The sequence below is a fragment of the Palaemon carinicauda genome, chromosome 2, assembly GCF_036898095.1.
Source record: "Palaemon carinicauda isolate YSFRI2023 chromosome 2, ASM3689809v2, whole genome shotgun sequence".
Classification (NCBI taxonomy): domain Eukaryota; kingdom Metazoa; phylum Arthropoda; class Malacostraca; order Decapoda; family Palaemonidae; genus Palaemon; species Palaemon carinicauda.
The window spans coordinates 51,467,002-51,484,765 of NC_090726.1; the positions used below are offsets into that span (position 1 = coordinate 51,467,002).

The 17,764-nt window shown below is 45.4% G+C and overlaps 1 protein-coding gene across 6 annotated transcripts in view; it reads right to left on the bottom strand.

The window, feature by feature from the left end:
* Positions 1-17,764, bottom strand: part of LOC137624975 (ATP synthase subunit s, mitochondrial) — a 339,973-nt gene that overhangs the window by 94,989 nt on the left and 227,220 nt on the right. For 4 of the 6 annotated variants that reach the window (XM_068355919.1, XM_068355911.1, XM_068355930.1 and 1 more), the window contains exon 6: positions 4,335-4,519. In XM_068355919.1, the coding sequence (XP_068212020.1) occupies positions 4,360-4,519 (160 nt within the window). In that variant the 3' untranslated portion in view covers positions 4,335-4,359. Of the gene's footprint in view, positions 1-3,229; positions 4,520-17,764 lie in introns of those variants that run through there. The other 2 variants (XM_068355947.1, XM_068355938.1) reach the window with 1 other exon arrangement.

The following is a 17,764-nucleotide window of genomic DNA, read 5'->3' on the forward strand; positions in this document are numbered from 1 at the left end:
GATTGGAGAAAGTGAGGAAAATTGAATCATGATTTATTTTCAATATAAATGAAACTTTGAGGAGCAACAAAGATATCATTTGTTAGAGAGAGAGAGAGAGAGAGAGAGAGAGAGAGAGAGAGAGAGAATGTGTTGTTTTAAATGTAATAAACAAAAATATTTGATAGGTTATAACACATTGGTGCTTATGTAATATCAACTGTATACTGTAGACGGTTTGAATAAGTTAATAAATGGTATAAACGATACTTTGTTAGTGTATTCGTACGCTCTCAGAGCGGCAGCTAGACGTCAGCTAATCTGATCACAGCCAAAAGTAAAACAAAAAGAAGTCAACAATACTCGATTTTTAAAACACACCCCGAAATTTAAAAATAAAAGTACACGCTTTCTTAATGTGCAATTAACTATTTAAAGAGTAGCAATTTTCTAGAATAAAATGATGATTCCCAAAAAATAGGGGTTTGCTGATGAAATCGGATGCCGTATTTTTAGCAACGATTGAAATGGATGTAAACTCGGCATAATTTTTTTCGTTTCGTATTTAATTAACACTAAGAAAACTAATTTTAGTTTCTTCATCTATATGTAAGTATTGTATAACACGAAGAGAGAGAGAGAGAGAGAGAGAGAGAGAGAGAGAGAGAATGAATCAGCTGTTGTAATCGAATGCCGTGTTTTTGTTTCGTGAGAATTTCATCGCCACGACTAACAACAACATACTGTACTGAACTTTACAGTATTATACAGACTACTGTAATATGATAAAATAAAATATTTGTAATAACCTATTTTATATGAAATGGGGCTATTTTTTTGTTTAAAATTTACATTTACGTACGTAAAACAACTCTCTCTCTCTCTCTCTCCTCTCTCTCTCTCTCTCTCTCTCTCTCTCTCTCTCTCGTAAATTGTTTTCCTGATTTGCTACGTATGTATGATTTTATATAGATACGGTAAATAATATTTGTAATAACATATTTTCTAAAAGCTTTTACTGTAATATTATTATTTATCACTTTCATCATGCGCGTTAAATGCCTTCGTTTGTTTATTACGATCGAAGATGGAGCGTACTTTATGACGCCGCCTGAAACATTTCATTTGGAAGTCCTAAGAAAAATTAAGTAAAACATTGGTAATAACAAAATCAACATACTGTATAATCAATATAATCGATGCAAAAACTAACCTATACACAGATGTGTACACTAAATGCGTTTGTTTCTTCATTATGATCAGAGATAAACGTAAACAAAACATTGGTTGCCATTTTTTATCGTGCTTTTTGGCGTGTTTAGGAAACGCATGATATAAAATCGCCTTTAATATTTGTGCCTGTTTTAGTTTAGGGTACTGTAGTACATGCATTAAGTGTTCTGTACATTAAAGGGTAGTTTGTTAACAGTACTACGTACAAGGGAAGGTTTTAAAAGTCCGAATATACATGCTAAATAAATACGTAAATATGATGTCACACTTCGCGGATTTTCACCTATCGCGGTCGGGTCTGGAACCTATCTACCGCGATAAACGAGGGGTCACTGTATAAAGAAACCATGCCCCTCCTAGGGTAACATCAGTTAGAATCTAATACCAAGTTTCTGAAAAATGCGTTGTTATTAGATTCACCACCCTCGGCTCGCATGGGGGATGGGGAAATATACTTCTTTGGTTATAAAGAATTGTGTTCTCAAGTGTAACTTACCCGTATCTGGTTCGACCAGCTAGAAACGCCTCAACTGCTGACCCCAGGGGAAGGGTGGAAGAATGAAGTAGAAGAGCCAGTGATACTACCTTTCATTCCCAACTTATGACAAAATGTTACCATAGACGAGAAGCAACCTTGCTCCATGTGGAAGCTGGGCTGGTTACATAACCTTATGAGCAGCCGCCAAAGGACCAAGCATATAGCTGTCATGGGACTTGTGAGTACCTTGTACGGGACGAGTGTTAAGCACTTGACCCTCCAAGTTTGCCGTATGTTTCTTCAATATATTGTAATCCTCATTTCATATCAAACGAACACTTGTGCAGATATTATTATGCATTGTTCATAGAGAAAAAAAAATTATCTTTGCGTCAGGTATACTCATAAAGTACACTATGTAATGTGTCAAAGTTAATTAATCAACAATTAATAAAGTAGAGAGGGCTGTGTAATAAATACATCTGCTGTATGACTATTACAATATTTCATTTGAATTGTATGTCATCATGTTTCTTATGTTTTCCTCCTTTCACTGATACATGTATGTATGTTATTTGTACATTTATAGATTAAGCATAAGTAAATGAAGAGTACTGAGAAAACACATTCTCTTTTCTTAAAGAGGTGATGGAGACGGAGGTATTGTTATAGTTCCTAACCGCTCGCACAAACCATATATAAGACTGCTAGAGAGAACCAAGAAACACAGTTTGAATTTTACCCGCGTCTACTTCGATACCCTCCTGGGTCAGGTCTTTACAACCTATACACTCTCGCACATAAAAGGTCGTGAAGGTTGACCGCCTCTGCCAGACACCTGCCTTCAATACTTGCTCCAATCAACAGGTTTCTCTTGAATGAAAGTGTTGGGGCAATATGGCCGGCTATGGCTGAGCTAGGGTAACCGGGATAACCAGGCCATCTAGTCCCTTGCCCCAGCATGGCTCAGGGCTGGGAAATACACAAGTACCATCCACCCATACCCAAAGAGAGATGTCACGGGGAGCCTTATCACTGTGACTATGGTTAACCTTCCTGGACTTCTTCGACCCCATTTTCCTCTTCTTCAGTTGAGAAGAAGAGTCAAAATCAGTATCAGTAGATGAGGAAAAAGATGAGGAGGATGAGGAACTACAACACTGGGGCACACTGTCACAGTGGAAGGGGAAGGCATACTCGCGAGGTCCTGTGACCCCTCAATGAGAGGGGCCAGGCGGCACAACCACTGACATTGAGGAAGGAGGAACAAGCCCCAAATCCCCTGGCAGAATTTTAGGTTCCCCCTCCTAGCAATTAAGAATTCCATGGTTTTCTTTGCAGAGAAACAGTGATTCTATTCCCTTTCACCTATGAAAACTTTTTCAATATATAAGCTTAAGTTTCTGGTTTAAAGGATTATTACTTTATAAGATGCTACAGAGCAGAAAATTCAAGAGGCAGATCTCTGTACTATAACACAATGCTTTAGAGACTAAGCACAGGCACATACAATTAGAGCCAGAGTACTCAGAGCTCAGAGCTAGGAACAGTGATGACTTGGCAATGTTTACAGATAACTCAGCTGGTAAACTTGTGGCTCAACCAAACCTCCCATCCATTGCTGACCGGCAGGGACAGTAAGGTTGTGTTTATCCATCAAATCTACCACACCATAAGTATAGCTTAAACTGAACTAATGAGCTCAAGTTTGCCTTGTGGAGAAAGATTTTCAAATGAGAATCAATAATCCTGAGCCCTCTGCCAGGACAATGGTATGTCTCGGCTGCCTGTCCAACTTGCAAAGATTTTATGCTCTGCCAAAATCTATAGACCTCTCATTTTCACTACAATCCTGACTAACAACTTTTTGTATTTTGTCTTAATTCCTTTTTCATCAGGAATTCCTTTACTTTCTGATCCCAAATTTAAAAGGAGGGCATCTGGTTTTCATTTTTTACTTTTGAGCTTCTGCATATTAGTTAAAAGAGACAAATAAGGATTCTGTACCTGTTGGTATGTGAATCAAACTGTTATTATGAATAATTCATTTCAAGATCATCCAAAGTGAATACTTATGTGACCTGGTTTAGAGATACCAATTTAGTTAACCTGTGGTGGAGTTGCAGATTTGCAGCTAATAGGGTCAATGATTCTTTGCATTCAAGAAATTCCTGTTATGGGATAACTTTGGAATTTTCTAATTTTTAGAACCTCTCAGAATCCCCTTTCAGCCAACTTAATTTCTGGTTAGATTTACAGTCTCCTCAGGTTTCCCACCATTAATTCACTAAGGTTACTTAGTTTGCTTGTTATGTAAAGAAACAATTTTTCAAAACAAAATTAATTATTATTCAATACTTTACAAACCCAGAATCTAAATAAGTTTACATGCATATCATTTAGTAAGCCACGGAGACCTGATGGACTACGTATATGTGCTGGCATTAACCAATTGGGCTAAACTTTACTTCTTTATTTTTCCTGCACAGGAATAGTGTCTCTTAGAATTTGCATGTGTCATGAATTAAGTAAAGTGAAGTTATGGGTTTGCATAAAAAATATCATATTCTAGAATTCTACTTTCCAAGACATAGTAATTGAAACAACATACAGTATTCCAAAAGAATAGTCCCCAAAATCTTACTTTTTGCAAGCAGTAATGCCGTGCATCATTCCTTGACATCTTTTTGCTTTACATTAGGGTCATCTTCTGGCTGGGCATATGGAAAGACAACAGCACAGTTAGGTAAAGCTGCTTGTAATTCTTGCGCCATGGCCTCTTTGTCTCTGATTTCTGGGAGATCATACAGATGTAGATATTCCAAATTTCTGAAATAAAAGAATTCTTCAACAATTACAATTTTGTTTACTATTCTGATAAATTCACAAAAGCATGGACAAATAATAACCCAATAGACTTATACATAAGTATTTACACAGTATGCACATGTATGTAAACACAGACATGGACTGATCAACCTCAGACTTGCTTAAGGAACCCTGGAAGATTCCTTCTTTTGAATAATCAAGTCTTAGTTACATCTTATTCCGAATATTTAGATAATTTTGTTGTAAACCTGATAAAGTGATACTTTACTATTGCGAGGCATTACCATTTTTATACTTTGTAACGATAGTGGGCCCCGGTCAAAAATAAAAAAGGGATTTTGACGTAGGAAAAATCTATTTCTGGGCGAGGGACCTGTGCCGCCCAGTGAATAAGCTCCATTTAGCACTTATTCTTAGGTAATTTACTGCTAAATATACCAGAGAAAAAATGTAAAGGAGTGCTAGGTTAACTAGCTCGCTCACCTATTGGTGTCGGTATAAAATTGGGCGTATAATCCAGAGGTCCCGCACTATTTAGATTCATCCACGACAAAGACCCCAATAGAGGAGAGCCGTTCAACCTCACTCGGCACCACCAACTCTGCATCCGCTCAGAACCCAACTCCTTAGCACCCAAAGTTTGGGGACTCCAAGGGAGAGGAGCTGGGAGGGTTCACTGGGCGGCACAGGTCCCTCGCCCAGAAATAGATTTTTCCTACGTCAAAATCCCTTTTCTGGGCTCGAACCTGTGCCGCCCAGTGAATATATACAAGAGAAATGTCACCAAACTTGCAAAATAAAGGAAAAAACATAAGCGTAAGGGAAATACAAGTTGCTTTAATCAGAGATGAGTGCCAAAAACAATTATAAGGGTATCTTAAAAGGAACATAAATCCACTTGGTAGAACAACTGACAAATAAGGTAAGGTATAATAATGCCGTGAGTGATAATATATACAGATACTCAGGAGTTAAAAATTTACAAATATGTTATTTTTATTAGTAAAATAAATTTTTGAATATACTTACCCGATAATCATGTAGCTGTCAACTCCGTTGCCCGACAGAATTCTATGGAGGGATACGCCAGCTATCACAATACTAGAAGGGGGTGTACTTACCAGCGCCACCTGTGGCCAGGTACTATAGTACTTCTTGTTGACACCTCCTCAATTTTTCCTCGGTCCACTGGTTCTCTATGGGGAGGAAGGGAGGGTCGATTAAATCATGATTATCGGGTAAGTATATTCAAAAATTTATTTTACTAATAAAAATAACATTTTTCAATATTAAACTTACCCGATAATCATGTAGCTGATTCACACCCAGGGGGGTGGGTGAAAACCAGTGTACAAGATTAAAGGATAGCTAAGTATCCCATATTTCATATAACAGTTATCTCAAATAACAATGAAATAATAAGTACCTGGTAAGGAAGTCGAATTGAACCGTTACTCTGCCTCTTTTTTAAGTTCGTCTTCCTTACTGAGCGCAGCGTTCCTCTTGGAGGCTGAATCAACCCAAAGGTGCTAAAGTATATAGAGCTGCAACCCCTACTAAAGGACCTCTACACAACCTCTAACCCAGGCGATTCTCAAGAATGAATTGACCACCCGCCAAATCAAAAGGATGCGGAAGGCTTCTTAGCCTACCGTAACAACCATAAAAAACAACAATACAAGCATTCAAGAGAAAGGTTAAAAAAGGTTATGGGATTAAGGGAATGTAGTGGCTGAGCCCTCACCTACTACTGCACTCGCTGCTACGAATGGTCCCAGGGTGTAGCAGTTCTCGTAAAGAGACTGGACGTCTTTAAGATAAAAAGATGCAAACACTGACTTGCTCCTCCAATAGGTTGCATCCATTATGCTCTGCAGAGAACGGTTTTTATTAAAGGCCATCGAAGTAGCTACGGCTCTTACTTCGTGGGTCCTTACCTTCAGCAATGCAAGGTCTTCCTCCTTTAAGTGAGAATGGGCTTCTCTAATCAGAAGCCTTATATAATACGAAACCCCATTCTTGGACATGGGCCTCGAAGGTTTCTTGATGGCACACCATAAGGCTTCTGACTGTCCTCGAATAGGTTTAGACCTATTAAGATAATACTTGAGAGCTCTGACAGGGCAAAGAACTCTCTCTAGTTCGTTACCTACCATGTTGGAGAGGCTAGGTATTTCAAACGATCTAGGCCAAGGACGTGAAGGAAGTTCGTTCTTTGCTAGGAATCCAAGCTGAAAAGAACATGTTGCAGATTCGGTCGTGAAACCAATGTTCTTGCTGAAGGCATGAACCTCACTGACTCTCTTAGCTGTTGCAAGGCAGACGAGGAAAAGAGTCTTGAGGGTAAGGTCCTTGAAGGAAGCTGACTGGAGAGGTTCGAACCTAGGTGACATAAGGAACCTTAAGACTACGTCTAGGTTCCAGCCTGGAGTGGATAGACGACGCTCTTTAGAAGTCTCAAAAGACTTAAGGATGTCTTGAAGGTCCTTGTTGGAAGAAAGGTCCAAACCTCTGTGGCGGAGAACTGAAGCCAACATACTCCTGTACCCTTTAATCGTAGGGGCTGAAAGGGATCTCTCATTCCTAAGATGTAATAGGAAGTCAGCTATTTGGGTCACAGAGGTATTGGTAGAGGATACTGAATTGGCTCTACACCAGCTCCGGAAGACTTCCCACTTAGATTGGTAGACTCTACGAGTGGAAACCCTTCTAGCTCTGGCAATCGCACTGGCTGCCTCCTTCGAAAAGCCTCTAGCTCTAGCGAATCTTTCGACAGTCTGAAGGCAGTCAGCCGAAGAGCATGGAGGTTTGGATGTAACCTGTCTACGTGAGGTTGACGTAGAAGGTCCACTCTTAGAGGTAGAGTCCTGGGGATGTCGACTAGCCATTGAAGTACCTCTGTGAACCATTCTCTTGCAGGCCAAAGGGGAGCAACCAGCGTCAGCCGTGTCCCTTCGTGCGAGATGAATTTCTGCAGGACTTTGTTGATTATCTTGAACGGTGGGAATGCGTAAAGGTCAAGATGGGACCAGTTCAGCAGAAAAGCATCCACATGAACTGCTGCAGGGTCTGGAACTGGGGAACAGTACAGCAGAAGTCTCTTGGTCATGGAGGTGGCAAACAGATCTATGGTAGGTTGACCCCACAAGGTCCAAAGTCTGTTGCACACACTCTTGTGGAGGGTCCATTCCGTGGGAATGACCTGATTCCTTCTGCTTAGGCGATCTGCTGAGACGTTCATATTGCCCTGAATGAACCTCGTGACTAAAGTGAGGTTTTGACTTCTTGACCAAATGAGGAGGTCCCTTGCGATCTCGTATAGGCTCCTCGAATGGGTCCCTCCTTGCTTGGAGATGTAAGCCAAGGCTGTGGTGTTGTCTGAGTTCACCTCCACCACTTTGCCTAGCAGGAGGGACTTGAAGTTCAGCAGGGCTAAATGAACTGCTAGTAGCTCCTTGCAGTTGATGTGGAGCGTTCCCTGTTCTTCGTTCCACGTTCCCGAGCATTCCCGTCCGTTCAAGGTCGCACCCCAGCCCGAGTCCGATGCATCTGAGAAGAGATGAAGATTGGGGGTCTGAATAGCCAACGATAGGCCCTCCCTGAGAAGGAGATTGGTCTTCCACCACAAGAGAGTGGTCTTCATCTCTTTGGTGACTGGGATAGAGACTGCTTCGAAAGTCAAACCCTTGTCCCAATGAGCTGCAAGATGGAATTGAAGAGGGCGGAGGTGGAGTCTCCCTAGTTCGACGAACAGGGCCAGTGATGAAAGGGTCCCTGTGAGACTCATCCACTGTCTCACTGTGCAACTGCTCCTCTTCAGCATGCTCATGATGCAATCTAGGGCTTGGCTTATCCTTGGGGCCGATGGAAAAGCCCGAAAATCCTGACTCCGAATCTCCATTCCCAGGTACACAATGGATTGGGAGGGAATGAGCTGAGACTTTTCTATGTTGACTAGTAGACCCAGTTCTCTGATTAAGTCCAAAGTCCAGTTGAGACTCTCCAGACAGCGACGACTCGTGGAGGCTCTCAACAGCCAGTCGTCTAAGTAGAGGGAGGCTCTGATGTCCGATAAGTGGAGGAATTTTGCTATATTCCTCATCAGAAGCGTGAACACCATAGGAGCTGTGCTTAGGCCAAAACACAGGGCTTGGAATTGGTAGACAACCTTTCCAAAAACGAATCTCAGGAAAGGTTGGGAGTCTGGATGAATAGGAACGTGAAAGTAGGCATCTTTCAAGTCCAACGAGACCATCCAGTCCTCCTGCCTGACCGCTGCTAAGACCGACTTCGTCGTCTCCATCGTGAACGTCTGCTTGGTGACATACGCATTGAGAGCGCTGACGTCCAGCACCGGTCTCCAACCTCCTGTCTTCTTGGCCACCAGAAAGAGACGGTTGTAGAAGCCCGGGGATTGATGGTCCCGGACTATAACCACTGCCTTCTTCTGCACAAGTAGCGATACCTCCTGGTGCAACGCTAGCCTCTTGTCCTCTTCTTTGTAGTTGGGAGAGAGGTTGATGGGAGATGTGGTCAGAGGGGGTTTGAGGCAGAATGGAATCCTGTAACCCTCCCTCAGCCAACTGACAGACTGTGCGTCTGCACCTCTCTTTTCCCAGGCTTGCCAGAAGCTCTTGAGTCTGGCTCCTACTGCTGTCTGGAGATGCGGAGAGTCAGTTTTTTCCTTTAGAGGCCTTGGAACCTTTCCTAGACTTGCTCCTGGAAGAGTCTGGACGGGAGCTTCCTCGGCTGGGGGCTCTACCACGAAAGGGCGGTATGAACCTCGTAGCAGGAGTATCAGCTACTGGGGTGCGATAAGTCCTAGGGACTGAGGTAGCAACCTTAGTCTTACGAGCCGAGGAGGCTACAAGATCATGTGTGTCCTTTTGTATCAGGGCAGCAGACAATTCCTTAACCAGCTCTTCGGGGAAGAGGAACTTCGAGAGCGGAGCGAAAAGGAGTTGAGACCTTTGACAAGGTGTAATGCTGGAGGAAAGGAAGGAACAAAGCTGTTCCCTTTTCTTAAGAACCCCTGATACAAACAACGACGCAAGCTCGCCAGATCCATCTCTAATGGCCTTATCCATGCAGGACATCAGAAGCATGGCAGAATCCTTGTCCGCAGGGGAGGTCTTCTTGCTGAGGGCCCCCAGGCACCAGTCTAGGAAGTTGAACATCTCAAAGGCTCTAAAAACACCCTTCAGAAGGTGATCAAGGTCTGAGAAGGTCCAGCAAACCTTAGAGCGCCTCATTGCAGTTCTACGAGGCGAGTCTACCAGACTTGAGAAGTCAGCCTGGGCAGAGGCAGGTACTCCCAAGCCTGGTTCCTCTCCTGTGGCATACCAAACGCCCGCTTTAGAAGTGAGCTTAGTCGGAGGAAACATGAACGAAGTCTTGCCAAGGTGCTGCTTAGTCTGCAACCACTCCCCTAAGATCCTAAACGCTCTCTTAGAGGACCTTGCTAGGACTAGCTTAGTAAAGGTAGACTTAGCTGGCTGCATGCCCAGCGAAAACTCAGATGGTGGAGAGCGGGGAATAGCAGAGACAAAGTGGTCTGGGTATACCTCCCTAAACAGAGCCAAGACCTTACGAAAGTCAATAGAAGGCGGGGAAGACTTGGATTCATCCACGTCTGATGAGGGATCCAGGTGTGCCGCCTCATCATCAGACGCCTCATCACCAGAGTGTAGCGAAGAGATCGGAAAGGTATGCTGAACAGCAGAGTCAGTACGAGCTGGAACATCAATATTAGTGGTTTCCTCTTCAAGACTCTGTTGAGGGAACACCTGAGGCTCAGACTGCAAAGGCTGAACAAAAGCAGAAGCAGAAGGTAGGCGCATGGGTGGAGGAGGCTGACTCCTGGCATGAGTGGCTGAACTCAAGGGTTGAGCTTGCTGAGAGGTTGGCGGAAGCGGAGTAGTAAGTTCCTGTTCCTGTGGTGTGAGCGGAGAGCGATGAGATAGAGGCTGCGCAGAACAAAGTAATTGTCTCGCCAGTTGAGGCTCCTGAGGCGCAAGGCTAAGGTGTTGTGGTGCTTGCTGAGAGGAGGGTTGAGCTCGCTGCAGCGAGAGCTGAGGAGACTGACTCATGGTTGGGAGAGGTTGTTGTACCCCGACTGAGTGTTGCATCACTGGTGGAGCAGCAAGTGGAAGCGGAGGAAGAGGGGTATAAGCCTCCTGATCCCATTGCTGAGGTTGCCTTAAGGAAGGCGGAGGCTGAACACCACTGGGAACAGTAAACTCAGAACGTGGCTCAACATCGTACGCCTGGCAGGTGGTACTGCGGTCAGGCGGAGCGAGCGCAGGCGGAGCAAGTGCAGGCGGAGGCGGAGGCGCAACCTTCTCAGCTCGACACTCACGCATCAAGACCGAAAGTTGTGACTGCATGGACTGCAGAAGAGACAACTTGGGGTCGGCAGACACTACGGTCTGCTGAGGCAAAGCCTGAACAGCAGAGATCTGTTGCGGCAGAACCTTACTCCTCTTGGGCGGAGTACAGTCGACTGATGACTGTGGCGAGTCAGAGCTGAGCCAATGACTGCAGCCCGGTTGAGCGCTCGCGTACTGGACTCTGCGTTTGAGTGGTCTAGAGACCTGAGACCAGCGTTTCTTCCCTGACAATTGATCAGCGGACGAGTAAAAGACGGGCTCAATCGTCTGCAGGTGGGAGTGACGGTCTCTGGAAGACACGCCCGCAACCACCGAGGATACTTCTGTGCGCCGATCAAGGCCTGCCGAACCCTTTTGCCCTTCGACATTGCTTCTCCCCTGGGCATGGGAGCTTGCAAGAGGTCCCGGACTGGGAGGACGACTGGCGCGCACAGAAGTATCCTCACGCACCACACTGACACTGACACTAGCACTTGGCACTGCACTGACACTAGCACTCGTCACAGCACTGGCACTAATACCACCCACTGCACTCTTGACCTTAAGCTCCTTGACTTCGGCCATAAGAGACTTATGATCGCTAACCACTGACTCTACTTTATCGCCTAAGGCCTGAATAGCACGCAACACAACAGACATATCAGGCTGAGGGCAAATAGTAGGTTCGGGGGTAGCCACTACAGGGGTAGGAAAAGGTAGGGGATCATGAGGTGAGGAAAAAAGTGAAGAGTGAGAAGAACTCCTCCTAACTCTGCCTCTCTCTAACTTAGTTGAATATTTCAAAAGACGGACAAAATCAAGTTCCGAAAGTCCGGCGCATTCCTCACATCGATTTTCTAACTGACAGGGCCTGTCCCTACAGTCAGAACAAGCGGTGTGAGGATCTACCGAGGCCTTCGGAATACGCCTATTACAAGACCTACATCGTCTATGGGTGGGGGCTTGTGAAATGTCAGACATCTTGAATCCAAAGAGTTAGCCAAGTGGGGTTTCAAAATCAAGCAAAAGATCGTTAACCGTTAATCAGGACTATATAAAAGCTATCTAAGCTAATATAAGAAGGTTTCCAGTAAAGCGACAGCCGTAATCAAAGAGAAATACTTCACCAAAGTCGTGAAAATACTCCAAGAACATAAGCGTATCCCAGAACGTCTTGCCGGAAGCACGACAGAGGAAAAATTGAGGAGGTGTCAACAAGAAGTACTATAGTACCTGGCCACAGGTGGCGCTGGTAAGTACACCCCCTTCTAGTATTGTGATAGCTGGCGTATCCCTCCATAGAATTCTGTCGGGCAACGGAGTTGACAGCTACATGATTATCGGGTAAGTTTAATATTGAAAAATAATAACAGTATTCAGGTGCGAAACCAACGAATACAAATAGGGTATAAATGAGGCAGGTAAGGGGGAGAGATAAAATGACCAGGAATTAACATGTGAGTTACCTGGGAGTAACTACGCTCCCTGCAGCTACTGTAGAAAATTTTAGGGCTTCCAAATGTTTAAGGTAGTGTTTCTTGAACACTGACGGTGATTTCCACCCTGTATACCTGGAAAGGTCCGTAAAATTCATGTGGTGAAAAAAGTTCACCGAAGTAGTAACCGCTCTGATATCATGTGCAAGAGGAAAAGAGTCAGGGCTAGCTTGTTTAATAAAATACAAAATTTGTTGCCTGATCCCTTTAATGGTAATGGTACCACCTTGTTCTCTAATGAATAGAGGCCCCGAGGAGTTAGAGGAGGTCCGGGATAAATAAGACCTAAGAGTAGTAACAGGGCACAGAGACGGATCTTGCGTGAGGGGAACAATTTTCCAGGAGGACCATCTGTTCTGAGGGTCTTCGTTCTTAGCCAAAAAGAATTTGTTAGGTGAAAGAAGGACCTCTCCCGAAGGAAGGAACTCAATATGACCCGGGTCTCTCGACAAGGCTGCCAGTTCAGAAATTCTTGCCCTGGAAGCCAAGCTCACCAGGAAAAGTGTTTTCCTGAGAAGGGGAATGTAATCACAAGAATTGTTAATGGTATCAGAAGCCAATTTGAGTACATCATTAAGGAACCAGGTCACCGGGGTAGGACGAGTAACCGGTTTCAGTCTGGCACAGGCTTTCGGAATTGAAGCTAACAAAGAGTCGGTTAAGTCTAAGTTAAAACCCACTAGGAAGATCTTTTTCAAAGCAGATTTAATAGTGGTGATAGTATTGGCTGCCAGACCTGATTCTAATAAAGTTCTAAAGAAAGTGACTGTAAGGTTCAAGTTCATACAGTGCACGTCTGAGTCTATCAAAAATTTTGCCAACTTTTTAACTGCAGAATCATATTGGCGGATGGTGGAATCCCGTTTATCTGATTCTAGGAACAGGGTGTTTTGAGGATCGATATTGGCACCATGCATGGCCGCAAACTTCATGAAGTCCATAAAGTTAGGGCGCTCTGAATGTTTGAGAAAGCGTACACAACGCGTGTTTGTACTATCTGAGACAGAACCGGATTGGGTATCGGGTGAGGATATAGTCTCAACTCTCGCAGGAGAGGATACCAGTTGCTCTTGGGCCAGTTGGGTGCGACCAAGGCTACTTGTCCCTTGAAGGATCTCAGTTTGTCTAGGACTTTCAGTAAAAGATTCACCGGGGGAAAGAGATAAATCCTTTCCCAGATGTCCCAATTCTGTGACATGGCGTCTGTGGCGTAAGCCTGAGGGTCTAGATTGGGAGCCACATATACTCTCAATTTGTGGTTGGATTCCGTGGCGAAGAGGTCCACTTGGAGACCCGGAACCCGAGAGAGAATCCACCGGAATGACTTTAGATCGAGTGACCATTCCGATTCTAAAGGGGAGGTCCGGGACAAGGCGTCTGCCACTACGTTCCGGACTCCCGCCAGGTGGACAGCTGAAAGATGCCAACGGTTCGAGGCTGCTAGGGAGAATATGGCTACTAGAACATGGTTCAGAGGCCCTGATTTTGACCCGCCTCTGTTGAGGCAGCGGACCACCACTTCGCTGTCGAGGACCAGACGAAGGTGTTGTCTCTTGGGTAGAGCGAGACGTTTCAGGGTTAGAAGAACTGCCATGGCCTCTAGCACATTGATGTGAAATTGGCGGAATAAGGGAGACCAAAGACCTTGAACTTTCCTGAGCTGAGAATAGCCGCCCCAACCTGATAGGGATGCGTCCGTGTGAATGATTAACTTCGGAGGCGGAAATCGAAGGGGAACTGACTTTGACAGATTGTTGGCTCTTGTCCAAGGAAGAAGTCTTTCCCGTAGAATGGGAGGAAGGCGGACTTTCCTGTCCCGGAGCTTCCGGTTCGCCCTCGAACGCCAGACACGATTGATATCTTTCAATTTTGCCTTCAGAAGTAGATCCGTCACTGAGGCAAATTGAAGGGACCCCAGAATCCTCTCTTGGAGTCGTCTGGAACTTACTTTGTCTTTGAGAAAGCGTTTGGTGTTCCTTGCAATCTCTAACCTCTTGGGTTTGGGAAGACACAGAGTATGAGATATAAGATCCCATTGCAGGCCGAGCCATTGGAACTTTGATTTCGGAAGAAGACGGGACTTCTTGAAGTTGATCTGGAAGCCTAGAGATTGAAGATATTGGATGACTCTGTGAGTGGCTTTTAGGCAATTTTGGGAGGTGTCTGACCAATTGAGCCAGTCGTCCAGATAGGCTACTACTTGAATCCCTTGATTTCTGAGTTCCTGAACAGCGACTTCTGCTAACTTTGTGAAGATCCTTGGGGCGTTGTTGAGCCCGAATGGCATCACCTTGAAGTAGTAATTTTTGTCCCCTAGGCGGAAGCCTAGATACGGACGGAAGTGTCTCGCTATCGGGACGTGATAATAGGCGTCTGTAAGATCGATAGAGGTGGTGACGGCCCCACGGGGAAGTAAGGTCCGCACCTGCGAGACGGTAAGCATTCGAAACTTGTCGCATTGAATGGACAAGTTGAGAGGGGATAGGTCTAGAATCACTCTTCTCTTGTCTGAATCCTTCTTCGGGACACTGAACAGCCGACCCTGAAACTTCAGGTGTTTCGTTTCTTGTATGGCGTTCTTTTGTAACAGATCCTGGACAAATTCGACTAGGTCCGGAGTGGAATGTTGATGAAATTTGTTCGGAGGAGGAGGCCCTTGAATCCAACTCCACCCCAGTCCCTTGGAGATGATACTGAAAGCCCAGGGACTGAACCTCCATTTGTTGCGGAAGGCATAAAGCCTCCCCCCTACCTGCTGCACCTCAGTATTGGCTTGAGGAGTTGCCTCCACGTCCGCCTCGGAAGTTCTTTCCCTTGCGAAAGACTCTTCCTCTACCTCTGTTCTGTTTTGAACCACGGTGGTAGCCTCTACCTCTGTTATAACTCTGGGAAGAGCTATGAGCCTCATAAGACTGGTTAAAGGCAGGAGAAGTGGTGGAGGCACCGGAAAGCTGGCTCTTAGGGAGCAGAACGGTGACATAGTCGTCCGAAGGAGCCTGAGAGGTGGAAGGCTGTGCAGGAGCAACGGGAGATGGAGGAAGAGGCAGTCGGAAATTGGACGAACTACTCTGCTGTTGCCTGAACTGGGTGGAGGTATACGGGCGGAGCTTCTTCCTACCCCGGGCTTGGTAATTTGCGGGGTCATATTTCCGTTTAGGAGTCAAACCCCAACGGGCTTTAAGGCTCTGATTGACTCTAGTGGCCTCTGCCAAGACTTCCTCTACAAGATCCTCAGGGAAGAGATTTGAACCCCAGCAGGAGGACCGGATAAGCTTATTAGGCTCGTGCCTAATAGTCGCCTCAGCCATGACGTGTTTGCGACACCTACGTTTAGCAATAGCGAAGTCATAAAGGTCGTAGTATAATGACTGCAACGTAGCCTTATTGAGAGACTTAAAGATACTCTCAGTATCATAAGTTAAGGCTATCGACTCCGTGGACGTGGCCAAGTTCAGAGTACGGCCAACACGTAGGCGGGAATCATACTCCTGTTTAATGAGGGATTCCGGGAGACGGGGAAGCCGCTCACTAAACATAACTGAAGCACAGTCCGCTGATAGCTTGCCAGAGGTAAAAGTGGTATGGACATTGTCCCAACACTCAATGCCAGAAGGAAGAAGGAGGGAGATCGGATCCACCTCTCGGATGGGAGGCAAGGGCTTCTCCTCCAGAGCATATTGGAAAGCAAGCTCTGCTACCTTATTGACGCATGGAGTCACGGTGTTTTTGTCCATTAAGAACATTGTGAAGGAGCTCTTATAAGGCGTCAACATGGTGTTGGTGCAACCAATGTCATTCAGGAACCTAGCCCAAACAGATTGGGCTTGTTCTTTTGGGAAGATGACAGTCTCTTTGGGGACCTTATCTAACCGAACCAGAGCTTCCTCGGTAAGCCTGGCATAACCATGAAATGGAAATGCCAGACCAGGAGGAAAGAATTCAAAGTCCTCTAGAGGACGAGTGCCAAGACCTTCCAAAGTTAACATTCCGTCTGAGAACGGGGAATGAAGAGCCATGCGCCAAGGATTATTCTTGGTAAACGGCGGGAGCTTAGAGGCATCCGGGATGAGAGAGCTTTGGACTCGCTCCGGAGCACCTTGCTCTAATGCCCCAAGTCTCTGACCGATGTTAGAGAACATCGTGTCCATCTTGGCCTGCATTTCCGACACCAACTTAGCTTGCATCTCCGACACAATGCGAAGCATGGCTGATTCGGAAAGGCCCGGGCTAGGAGCAGGAGTGGCGGATTGTACTCCCAGATCGTGAGACTTAGAGGAGGAGCCAGAAGCCTTAGATGACGGGTTTGTATTCAGCTTAGAACTATGGGAAGCCTTGTGAGGCTTACGAGCTTTAGGTAAGGTTCTAGATGTAGACTTATCCTTGGGGGGAACTGGGTGTGATCGTTGAGACGAATCACGGTCCCCAGAAAAACCATGAAAGGAAGAGCGATCAGATGAAGAAGAAAGAGCGGGGCTGAGGATAGGAATCTCAGCGCCGGTAACACCTGCCTCACTTACCACCCTACCTGCATCCGGATCATCCAATAACATGGGTTCAACATCCAGGTTCATGGAAGCAAAATTGTCTTCCAGATCTCCGGGGGCATCCGACGGATCTTGTTCTTGATCAATGAACCCCGCTATGGTGGCATCAATGTGGGCAATGATGGGAGCTGCAACATGCCTAGCCACAGCAGCTGAAGACTTGGCATTAGGATAGATCATGGCACAATAGTCTTCGGATAGGACGTAAGGCTGCTTGGATTTCACGTTTCGGGCAAAACCACCAACCCACACTTTCAGTGTGGCCCGAGCCGCAGACTTTTGCTCCGGGGATGCCTGAAATAATAGTGGGCATTATAAAAGGGAAGACTCCCAGTGGTCCTTCAAGACCATAGAGATCTTACTAAATAGTGTATGTATACCAAAAAAAAGGTAAAATAAATAAGAAGGCAACATAGCCAACGGGACTCACCGAGTCAGATCCAAGGGTGGTGATGAGGTCAAAACAGACCATACAGTTATCAGGGTGCCATACCACGATGTCCTCCAGCTGAACTCCGCAGAGGGCGTGAGACCGACATACGGTATGGCCACAAGGCTGATGAAGAACAGCCGCACAGGCCGTCGTCTGACAATGCACCATCTATAAAAGAATAGTATATGAGAAACTGTATTTCTCTTAAGTAGGGGCGGGTCCGGAGGACCCGGGCCTAACATAAGTCTAACATAAGATTAGAGCTTAACTGTAATATTCTTAAGTAGGGGCGGGTCCGGAGGACCCGGGCCTAAACATAAGTCTAACTTAAGACTAAAGTATAGCTATCCATTCCGGTCGAGCCGGGAGCATAAAAAGGATGCAACAAAGAATTAAGACACATG